This window comes from Loxodonta africana, chromosome 11, assembly GCF_030014295.1.
Source record: "Loxodonta africana isolate mLoxAfr1 chromosome 11, mLoxAfr1.hap2, whole genome shotgun sequence".
NCBI classification, from domain to species: domain Eukaryota; kingdom Metazoa; phylum Chordata; class Mammalia; order Proboscidea; family Elephantidae; genus Loxodonta; species Loxodonta africana.
The window spans coordinates 86,213,749-86,225,795 of record NC_087352.1 but is presented as its reverse complement, the minus strand read 5'-3'; the positions used below and the strand labels follow the sequence as shown (position 1 = coordinate 86,225,795).

Genomic DNA, 12,047 nt, shown 5'->3' with positions numbered 1-12,047 from the left:
CATCATGGCTCCCTGCTCACTTTAATGACTGCATAATATTCTATTGTGCAACAATGACATTCTTAATTTAACTTCTCCCTCACTAATGCACACTCAGCTTGCTCCTAGTTTTTGTTATTACAAAACACTGCAAGGATATTTTCATACATATACTTTGGCATACTTGTGATAGATATCTGTTTACAAGTTTCTTCTTCTTAGCATCACTAGTGTCGATGAAAAATGATTGTCTCTTAGATCTGAGGTTGGTTAACTCAGTAGAGCCAAGTAAGCACTCGCTGCAAGTGTCCGGCTTCTAGCAAAGGAAGGGCCGTGTGTCTAGACCCCTGTTAGCAACTCACTCTCTTTCCCAGGCCTGGGCCCTCTGCAGCTTCTCTGTGTCGTTGTAGTAATTATTGACAGGAAAGGTAATCACGAGGGCGGTGGCGTTATTGTAGTTTTGATCTAGAAAGGAAAAGTGTGACATCAAAAGGAGAGTTACGAGCACGCAGAAAACTCGATAAGCACAAGGGAAGATGGCCACACAGCTGCTGACGCCACTGCCTGAGCTCCAAGTACGAAAAGGAGTTCACGGAAACAGCCTTTGTAGTTCAGTTAATGAAGAAAAAGGTTTCTCTGTCTGAGGTAGAAAAAGTTATAATTCACAAAGAATACCTTTTTTTTTTTTTTTTAAACTACACAATACATGCATGGTAGAAATTACAAACCAAGCAGAAAGGTATTCACTGAAAAGACTCTCTCCTTCCCAGTGCCCCTTCCATTCCGGCCGTTCTCCTCCCACACTGTGACCACCTGTGCAGCTTTCCAGAGATACTCTGTGCACATGCCAGCAAACACGCATATTCGCTCTTGCCCGTCCTCATTTACACAGACAGTAACGTGCTCTTCTGCACCTTAGATTTACAACATGTCATGGAAACGATTCCATTTTAGTACATAAGGAGTTTCCTATTCTTTTCCGGCCGTATAGTATTTTCTAGTATAAGTTAACCAATCTCCACTCCATGGACATTGTTCCTTTTTTTTTTTTTTCTGGTATAACAAACAAAACTACTGAGAATAACCTTATAAGTATTTTTTAAATATGTGAAGTACATATTTGTAGAAGAAATTCTTACAATCACTGAATCAAAAAGTTGTGTGTATTCCTCATTTTGATAAACTCTCCCAAAGTGTCATCCCAAGAAGGTTTTTTAATTCCTTTATTTGATAAAATATTTATTGTGCTGGGCATTACTTTAGGGATACACCAGTGAGTAACAGGAGAGAGAACAATCCCTGCCTTCCTGGTGCTGACGCTGTAGTAACCAATTTACCCTCCACCAACGACACACAGGTTCCCACACTTTCACCGACACAGGATTTTATCAGTCTTAGATCTTTGCCAATCCGTCAAGTAGAAAAACAGAAATGAAATGCCTTGCACTAATTAGGAGTGAGGTCAAGTATTTTCCCATATAATTAAAAGCCATTTATTTCTTCTTTTGCTAACTTTTATATTTCCTTACCCATTCTTACTCTGGATTGTTGATTAAAAAAAAAAGAGCTCTTTATATATTAAGGATGTCCTTTATAATAATACTTCCTCTCCAATTTGTCATTTGTTTTTTACTTTTATGGTATTTTTCCTCCACACAGGAATTTTAAATTTTTATGTGGTCAAATTTGTCAGTCTTTCCTGTCAGCTTCTGAGTTTGTGTTTTGTTTGGAAATGTCCTCTCCAGTTTAAGATAAAAAATCCCCCCGTGTTTTCTTCTAGCTATTTAATGGTTTTACTTCTTACATTTCAATCTTTGATCCACCCGGAATTTTTCTTTTTTCTTTCTGGTGTAAGGAGTAAGGTAGCGCTCCAATCTATTTTTTTGTTCCATATAATTAGCCCATTGCCAACACTGTCTTCTCCCCATTGACTGGCAATGCCATATTATCATATGAGGCACCAAACCAAAAAAAAACAAAACAAAACTGGTTGCTCTTGAGTCGATTCTGACTTCTAGCGACCCTATAGGACACAGGAGAACTGCCCCATAGGGTTTCCAAGGAGCGGCTGGTGGATTCCAACTGTAGACCTTTTGGTTAGCAGCCGAGCTCTTAACCACTGTGCCACCAGAGCTCCATATGAGGCACAATAAATTTTAAAAATATAAGTCACAACTCCTTCTCTCCCACTGGCGGAGGAGGAGAAAGTACATTTGGCCTACTCACTGGGCTGGAGAAAAACCTGTTGAACTGTCTGTAATTAGGCTTCAGGTGCCAAAGATGTCACATGAACCTTCACCCCATATGCCAAGTGCAACCCGTCCCAGTGAGCTACAGGGACCAGTTCTTTAGCAACACAACTATAAAAACATCTTCCACTACAAAAGCCTCTGAATTCTTAACCAACTGGTTTAGAAGAAAAAACAAATCCATCAGCTTAGCTTCTTTTTCCCCACACCTCACATATTCCCTCTTCCCCATTAAAGGGGTTCTTAATCTGAGGTCCATGGACCCCACATAGTTCCACAGATGAGCTTCAAGGGTTCTAGGAACTCCCTGACACCGCACAGCCCAGTAAGGGGATGTGCATAACCACACTACTCTGAGAAAGGGGTTCTTAGCTTTCAATAGCTTCTCAAAGACACAGGTGACCTAAAAACGGTTAAGAACAAAGAATCTACTTTTTTAAAATCCAGAATAAATCCCAAAGCCAAAGCCAAAAGAGAGATATTTGGGTTTCAAGAGATAAGGAATTTAAGAGGGCTCAGTTCCTGAAATCTCTGTAATTACCATCTGACTGTGAACAACAACAAGAAAAGAAAAGGCTTACCATCGTAGCCTCCTAACACGAGCCACGGGAACACGGGTCCACCAAACGTACCCAGACACGGGTCGTGGAGCAGGCTTGTATCATTCAGAGAGGTGGGAGCCCTGCCAGAAAGTCCAGAAAATGCCTCCTCGTTAGAGCAAGTCTAAGACATCACAGAGACCTAACCATTTATACAACAAACGCTTGATGAGGCTTACTATAGCCTAGGCACAACGGGAGCCCTGAGGTCACTAAGTTGAATAATTCAGCTCTGTACACGCACTTAAAAAAAACCTGTTGTCACTGGAAAAAGAGGCTTTAAATGCTATGCTAAGTAGTCTGAATTTTTACCCTGTAGGCACTGGATCAATGAAGAGATCTGAGGGAAGGGATATCACAAGATAACTGCAGGGGGGCGGGGGCAGGAAGGGGAGGAGGTAACGTGGAAGAGGGTCAGGAAGTGGGAAAGATACAGGAAGTAGGGAGGCCAGTCAGTAGGTCTGCAATGGCCCAGACAAGAGACCTAAGGATTGGCACCGCGGTAGCAAAAGAAAGACAGACAACCAATGGGAGGGGGAGCCACCATTTCAGGACTGAGGTTCTCACACCTAATGCAGACAACCACCCTCCAGGGTTGACAGAAGATGGGGCTGTGCCCCTGGGGGCAAGTTAACCATCTCAGTCAAGCAGCCTGCGGGGCTGAAGCTGGGGGCCCGAGTCCACCTCAGCCCAGGGTCTGACTCTGCCCCCATCATAGATTTGAGGGATCATGTAGAAATAAAGCTCCACGTACCAAAAACTGGTAGATGTTGCTGCCAGAAAATGACAGGGGTGCGTGCGGGGAGACAAGCAGGCCTGTGGTGGGGGGGAGAGGGGAGGGCTGAGTTTATGGTTCCTGCCAGACACCCTGGGGAAAAAGTCCAGAAGAGGCTGCAGGGTGAGGACAGAGGCAGGAGCTGAAGGTGGACCTGAGGTCATGGAGGACACGCACAGGAACAATTAGGAACCAAACACATTCCTGACGCTAGGGAGTTGTTTATGGCAGTGCTTCTCCACCTAGTAAAACCACGCCCTCTTTTGATAAAACACCCATCACCTCTCCCCTAAATGTTTTGTTTATTTTTATTTTGTATAATAACAGAAAGTAAATATTTTCTCCAAATATAAAAATCATGTAACATTCAAATTTTTTTCCCCCAACTTTACCATGCTTTCCCTTTACCATCCACCTTGCTGAGAGCTCTGGTTCAGGGCACACAGATATGTACTTATTGTTTTATGTCAGTACAGCTCAACTTTTTACAGGTGGCTTCCACAAAATAAACAGCCCAATGGCCTTGAGGGTCATAGTCTAACAACAAACACTCAGAACCTGAGGTCACCAAATAGGACAAGTGTCAGAGGGCTCAGCTCTGAGACGTGGTTAGGTGAGCAGTGTACTTGAAGGTGAACTTGATATCATGATATAAATTTATATGTGAAAGGCAAGAAAAAGCACTATAGGCTTCTAGTTTTGTACTACGAAACTAGCTCAACAAAACCTTAGAGGGTGGTGTGGGACACAAAGCTGTGCGTTATCAACTGGGGCATGGGTTCAAGGTTGAGGGGTGCCTGCTGTTCCTTCATCATGTACCACGTGAGCACGCCCACCACAGGGCCTTTGTACTTGGTGCTCATTCTGCTTGGAGCACGTGTCCCTCTCGAGGCTTCCTGCTTTCCTTTCCCTGCCCGCTCTCTCTATAGCAGTACACTCCACTGCTTTTATCTCCATATCCTGCTTTATCTTCCTGCACGGCACCCTCTCTATCCCACATTGTATTATATATTTATTTTTTCATCCTTTGTCTCCCCGCATTAGAATGTCAGCTTCAGAGAGCAGGGTTTTAATTTGTCTGTTTATGGCTGTGTTTCTAGCACCTTCTAGCAACAGCAGGAATTCAAATATCTAGGGGATACATGAATGACTGTCTCCTTGAAGTGTAATTTCCCAGAAGCAAACACACCTCTGGCCACTCACCATGCACAGTATACACACCACGCACAGTATACTCACCGTACACAGTACAGGAAGTGTGTGTGGTAGTCTGCGTACGTGTAGAACTCGTCCCCTACTTTGTGGTCCAGCACGGAATGGCTGTTCTGGAAGTAATTTAACACGCTCAGAATGGTGCAGTTCTTGTTATACGGTGAGAGCGGGGCCAAGCAGATGTCCCGAAGCATCACAGTCTGGTTGTTACACAGTGCAGTAATGTTTTCGATGGCCGTCTGTAAATCAAGAACCTGAAAAAAGCAAAAACAAATAAATCCAGACAAATGTCAGATTTCTCTCTGATTTTGACTAACGATGGCCCTGAGGGGTCAAAAGATAAAAAGTATTTCGGGAAATGCTTCCTAGCGGGGGCACGGGGAAAGGTGTAGTGTGGTCTGATGACACCAAGGGCCCAACTTAGGGTCCAGCAAACTGGGACAAAGACTCTGCTTGGTAGCATCCGTCCAAAAAGATGGGTCTGTGTGTGGGGGGGGTCCCACTATCTGGTACCAAACCCAAACAAGACAGTCATCAAATTAGAACACAGAGACCTCTCCCCTCCTGCCCCCTCCAGCAGTGACCAACATGGCCAGAGGGGCGATAGAGCAAGACACCTGGTATTCTCGGGCCCTCGTCCTCACCAACAACTTCTCACCTGCTGCCTCGCTACATACTACAGCTATTGATGCATACTGCCATATTTTCTAATAGGGACCAAGCTCCTCAGAGTAAGTAACTCTTGTTCATCTTTTGCACAAAGCAGGTGGCTTGATAAACTTTCTGATGAATATAAACTGAACAACTTGGGGAAAACAACCGATAATCACTGGGTGGAGAAACAATTCTATGAACGCCTTGGGACAGTACTTTTGTTTTCAAGGTTTTAGACCTTCTGTGGGTGAGAGCATGGGGCCCTGGTGGCACAGTGGTTAAGCATTTGGCTGCTAATCAAAAGGTTGGCAGTTCGAATACAACAACTACTCGTTGGAAACCCTATGGGGCAGTACTACTCTGTCCTACAGGGTCGCTATGAGTCGGAATTGATGTGACGGCAATGGGGTTTGGTAGGTGAGAGCAATGTTTAAAGGAAAACGATTATGTGATCATTCCATTAAAACAAAGTGGGATGTAGTTTATTCACTCCAAGGCTAGCATGATAGGGGAAGATGGGCAGGTTTAATCGCCTTTCTAAGCGAAGCAGGCTGGCATCTCATCTCAAATGCACACCCCTGCAAAGGCCGGTCAGGAGCTGGCAGTCAGCCCACGTACTCCTGCATGTTAATCAGTGACGGCCCAGCGGCCCCTCCTCCAGCCCCCAGAAGAGCAGGAGGGCTTCGCTCCTCTGGGTCCTAGCGTATTACTTTCAGCTACCAAGGGAAAAAAAGAATTCATAAATCCCTGAGGTGAATTCTTCAAAACACACTGTTTCCATACAGAAATGCTGCATAAGTCCTCCTCTGCTCGTCTCATCCTTAAGAAAAAGGTGAGACCTACTACTACGTGAAGGAAATACAGAAGTGGGCAATGACAGTTTTCAAGAAGTTCAACACCTGTTCCTCACTTTCTTGAAAAATAAGTTAAAAGCGCCTTTACTTTTTACCTTTAAAATTTTTAGTGTATGACACTACATTCTGCCCAAATCCACATCAAGTACAATTGGTCAAGAGACAACCGGGTCCACCCCTCTCCCTGGGACTCATTTCTGCAAACAGCAGATTACCTGGTGCAAAATCTCTATGTTAAGTGGAGGTCCAAAAGGCACGTCGGTCCCTGAGGGGTACGGCTGGTAGATGTGCTTGGAGGTGTGGGGGGATCGGATGATGAGCTGCTCTGTGCGGAAAAAAGGCCCAAAGTGCATGTCAAAGTACTCCTTTTCGCGGCGCCCCTGGCTGTTGGGGGCTGACCAGAGGTCAATGGGATTGGTCGTGACCCGCACAAACACCAGGCCCGATGAGCACACGCCAATGAAGACCAGGGAGAAGAAGACGACGCAGCCGGGGTTTCGGACGCAGAAAACTCCCCACCGTGTGAACAGCCGCCTCAAACAGCCCTCAAAGGCTGCACCAAGAGGGTCGCAGCAGGATGCCTCCCCTGGAAGGGCGGGAGAGGAAGGGAGGGTGGAGGTTAAGAGCCAAGCCATTCCTGAAAGTTGGAACAGGGAAAGCATTAGCTGCCAATACAGACGGCGGCCACCCCAGCCCTCAGAGGACATGCACAAGAGCCTGCCTGGCCCTAGCTATCATCTGCTCAGCGACACCTGCTTCCCCACCTGCCACAATGAATAACATCCCTACCCACAGAGGATCAACGCTCACACACAAGCCTTCCTCTGAACAGTGAAGCTCTTGGACCACTCTGTCTAAAGCAGTTCCCCCATCAACCCTGCCTTGCCACTCCTGGTCTCAGCCAGCTATGCCCTCTCCTTCACTGCTCTTATCCAGCCCACTACTCCCTTGGTTCTGACCTGCCACCCTGACTAGACTGTGGGTACCATAGAGGGAGAACCATCTCTGTCCTGATCACAGCTGTGCCATCAGCACTGGCACACTGGCTCACCACTAGCAGGTGTGTAACATGAGAAAGAAATGGACACTCATGCCAACATCATCCAAACGTGCCTACCTTTGTCACTGGCATTGACGGAAAATGCCATATTGCTATCGATGGGGGTGTACTCAGAGACAAAATACCGTTTTCTGGAAAATAAAAGCGTGTAAGTAGAATTAGGGGACTTAATGACAACACAGCTGTTATGCTGACATTCCTATCACCCCATTCATAGTTTACTTCGTCATTCTGTTTTCTTCCTCTTCCCTAATCACTGTCTTCTTTCTCTAAATTCCCTTGCTCTGGGTCCCTTTGCTCACCAACCTTAGGAGAAGATTTAAGAAGGTATTAAAAAAAACCTCAACAAACTAGTAAGGAGTCATTTCTCCATGTAGTCTTCATTTATATTTAAAAATTTGAGGCCCTGGGTGGTGCAGTGGTTAAGCGTTTGGCTGCTAACCAAAAGGTCTGCAGTTTGAATCCACCAGCTGCTCCTTGGAAACCCTATGGGGCACTTCTGCTCTGTCCTATAGGATTGCTATGAGTCAGAATCAACTCAATGGCAATAGCATCCTCCCCAGTAGCAATGAGCAGACCTAGTGTACAGATCGGGGTTTCTAAATAATAAAAGGAATCGGGGCTTCTTATGGAAAAGGTTGATTCCAGGGCTGGGTCAGGGAAAATGAGCCTGGAACATCTGTGATGCCAAGTAACAAGAAAGCGCTCCAAAAAGAATGGGGGCATACCAAGTAGACACAGAAGCCAACCAGAAGGTGCTCCCAATGACCAGAACTGGAAGAATTTGAGTAACAAAATAAATGTCAGTACTGGTTACATCCCACAGAATAAGAAAAAAAAAAAAAAATCCATGAGCCCATGCTGATGTAAATAATTGAATAAGTAAATAGATGGGGGAGAAAGGACAGCTTTTTGTACAGAATAAGTCCAACTAGTAAATGCAGAAGGAACAAGGGAGATGCAATGTCACCACCAGGCAAACATCACAACAATGGCTGCAGACAACATCCACCAAGAGATGCTGTAGTCAGTGCGTCAAAGTTTGAGGAGACACAGGATGTTAGTATAGTTTCAAAGCATCTCCTCCAAGATACTGATCACCACAAAAAGAAAAACTGTTAACTTTGCTGCAGAGAAAGCCAGCAGACACCCCCTTAACCAAGAGATCAAAGTGGATGTTATGGATTGAATTGTGTCCTGCAAAAAATACGCGTGTCAACTTGGCTAGGCCATGATTCTCAGGATTGTGTGACTGTTCAACATTTTGTCATCTGATGTGATTTTCCTGTGTTGTAAATCCTGCCTCTATGATGTTCATGAGGTGGGTTTAGAGGCAGTTGTATTAATGAGGCAGGACTCAATATATAAGATTAGATTGTGTCTTAAGTCAATCTCTTTTGAGATACAAAAGACAGAAGCAAGCAGAGAGACAGGCGGACCTCACACCACCAAGAAAGTAGCGCCAGAACCTTCGGACCCAGGTTCCTTGCACTGAGAAGCTCCTAGTCCAGGGGAAGATTGATGACAGTCCCCCTGGAACTGATGTCCTGAATTTGGACTTGTAGCCTACTAGACTGTGAAAGAATAAACTTCTGTTTGTTGAAGCCATCCACTTGCGGTAAGACAGTTGACATCAGCAGGAATAAGACATGGACGTCATGTGCCCCTGAAGTGACACACTGCGAAGGACACAACGCCACTTCTGTGTACTCTTGCCAAAAACACACAAGCTCAATCTACTCATGAGAAAACATCAGGTGAAGGCACACTGAGGGCTATTCTACAAAATACCTACTAATCTGCACTCTTTAAGTGGCAAGGTCTTAAAAAAAGGAAAGGAAAGACTAAGGGGCTGTCACAGATCGGAGGAGACATTAACAAAACAAAAAATGAATGAGATGCGGGATCCTGGACTGGATCCTGGAATCGTAAAGAGGCCTTGGGAGAAAAAGTAGTGAAATTTGAATAAAGTCTGTGGTTTAGCTAATATTTTACCAATGATCTTTTCTTGCCTTGGTAATTGTACTGTGTTATGTAAGCTGTGAGCCCTGGTGGCACAGTGGCTAAGAGTTCGGCTCCTAGCCTAAGGTCGGCAGTTCGAATCCACCAGCTGCTCCTTGGAAACCCTATGGGGCAGTTCTACTTTGTCCTGTAGGGTCGCTATGAGTCGCAATTGACTCGACGGCAATGGGTTTTAGGTTGTAACATTACAGGGGGCTGAGTAAAGGATATGTATAAACTCTGTGCTGTTTTCAAACTTTTTTCTAAATCTAAAATTGTTTCAAAATAAAAAGTTAAAAAAAAAGAAAGTACTGTTCTAGAGGCCTTGGGTGGTGCAAGCTGTTAAGCTACTAACCAAAACGCTGGTGGTTCAAATCCATCCAGGACACCTTGGAATAAAGACCTGGCAATCAACTTCTGAAGATCACAGCCATTAAAAAAAAAAAAAAAAGTACTGTCCTAAATCAAGAGGCAAATATCTAAAAGGAGTATGGTATTACATCTAATTAGAAATGCAAGGGACCAGAAAAATGGGATTTAAATTAGATTCAGCACATATGAACTTTCTATTAATGAATGGGTGGTTAACTAACTTCAAATGTTTAAACATCTAAAGAGGCCTTTGAATATTTACTAGTCGCAGGATGCAAACAATTCATGGAAGGGTATTAATGCAGATACTTATTCTGTTCTAAATAACCAACATCTGCCAAGTAGAAGGCTAAAAGTGCCACTGGGTAATTCTGTCCTTCCTGCTACAGAGGATGAATAAAGTTGCTTACCTGTAGCACCACACTGCAAAAAATGATCCAAAAAACACAAGGACAAACGCCATGTAGGTGATCCACATGATGACATACATGGCGTCCAAGCCAAAGATTATCCAAGGTGCAGGAGGGGGCGGGGGCTGGGGCTTGGGGCCACAGACAACTGAGCAGTCCTGGCAGCTGCAGGGCCCCGTGACCTCATCCACAGCCTCGTCGCAGCCCTTGGTGGCATTGTTCATGGGCTCCATCCCAAGCACTGGAAGATCTACAGGAAGGAACTGTGTTGAGTGAATGGCTCAAGTAAAAAAAAAAATCATTAAACATTTGTCTTAAATTATATTTAAATGCAACAACAAGCACAATGAAACATGTAATGCAAATATAAGAATAACAAGCCCACAGTTTTTGTTTGATAAAATTATGTTTTGGTGCTTAGTCCTCTTAAAATTTTAAGTTACGTCAATAACTTAGCGCATGGGGTTTTGTCACTGAGAACGGAATACACTGTACACCAAGGTATACCTTAAATCATGCCCCGTCTCCACCCAGCGGAGTTAGTCAAACACTACAGCAGAGCTTCTGAAAAAGCCTTTGTAACACTTTTCAGCCTTTTGTTGTAACAGTTTATTCTTTCAGTTACGGCGCAATACCCAAAGGCAATTCTTTTCCTCTTCCATTCCCACCGCCCTCCCGTAAAGGAATTAGGGGCAGGATGCTACTTTCTCTCTCTGGTTACCTCTCACTGGAGAGACACTCCAGGAACGGTCATCTGAAACTGTTTATCTTCCTATTGCAGATGATGGGGTTTGGGCTTTCGAATAACATCATAAATGCAGCAAACTTGGGAGTCTTTATCCCCACCTGAAAAAACGGGCGTGATGGTGAAAGGAGTCTGCCCGTTGTCCTTGCTGAACATGTACTCAATCCAGTTGGTGGCATTGCAGGCCTTGGCGTCCTTCCCACACAGCAGCCCCAGGGCCTTGTCATTACTCGAGGGGGCCTCTACGTCCCGGCAGGCGTTGTACATGGCTAGAAGAGGAACCCCAAGGAAAAGACTGAAAGCCAGTGCTTCCTGAATTCATCTGTGAGGTACTACAGAAGGAAGTGCACGTGGGAACACTGAACTCCCTGTGCCCCGCAACCAGGAGCCACGCTAGGTGAACGGGCTGGAGGTGGGACGGGAAACACAAAGGGCAGAAGTGCGATTACCTTCAAACTCGCCTCTCCTGCAAATAATATTCTAGGCCAGATTCCAGGTTACTTAAAAGTAAAGCACAGATAGGAAAGGTTTCCGTTACCCCATGCCGTTCTTACAGCAGCTTGGAGAAGGATCATGCTGCACACTGCAGAGGAGAGCAAGCTCAGGCTCGGGAAGGAGGAGCTATGAACCTGGTACCTCTGCAGTCAATGAAATACATTCCAGAAAACTCCTGGGGTGGAAGAATATACACCTGGAGATTTATGGAATTTATGGGAAACCTGGTTTCAGGGCAGAGGTCATGTGTGAATGAACCTAACAGCTATTCTTTTTTTGGTTTTATTTCAGTACATATAAAGAAAACACTCTATTTTGAGGAGGCAGCTCTTCCCCAGTCACCTTTTGAGTGCCTTCCAACCTGGGGGGGCTCATCTTCCAGCACTATATCAGACAATGTTCCACTGCTATTCATTAGGTTTTCACTGGCTAACGCTTTTCAGAAGTAGACTGCCGGGTCCTTCTTCCTAGTCTGCCTTAGTCTGGAAGCTCAGCTGAAACCTGTCCTCCATGGGTGACCCTGCTGGAATCTGAATACCAGTGGCATAGCTTCCAACATCACAGCAACACGTAAGTCCCCACAGTATGACAAACTGACAGACAAGTGGGAGACACTTGAGATGTTCAACAAACAGATGCAAT

The 12,047-nt window shown here is 44.9% G+C and overlaps 1 protein-coding gene across 3 annotated transcripts in view; it reads right to left on the bottom strand.

The window, feature by feature from the left end:
• The window catches only part of NPC1 (NPC intracellular cholesterol transporter 1), a 46,383-nt gene that overhangs the window by 15,147 nt on the left and 19,189 nt on the right, over window positions 1-12,047 (bottom strand). The window contains exons 5-11 of one of the 3 annotated variants that reach the window (XM_010586812.3): window positions 11,012-11,179; window positions 10,166-10,415; window positions 7,440-7,513; window positions 6,538-6,959; window positions 4,842-5,068; window positions 2,810-2,910; window positions 342-444 (exon numbers count right to left, since the gene is read on the bottom strand). In XM_010586812.3, coding sequence (XP_010585114.1) covers window positions 342-444; window positions 2,810-2,910; window positions 4,842-5,068; window positions 6,538-6,959; window positions 7,440-7,513; window positions 10,166-10,415; window positions 11,012-11,179 — 1,345 coding nt within the window. The remainder of the gene's footprint in view (window positions 1-341; window positions 445-2,809; window positions 2,911-4,841; window positions 5,069-6,537; window positions 6,960-7,439; window positions 7,514-10,165; window positions 10,416-11,011; window positions 11,180-12,047) is intronic. The other 2 variants (XM_010586813.3, XM_023543937.2) reach the window with 2 other exon arrangements.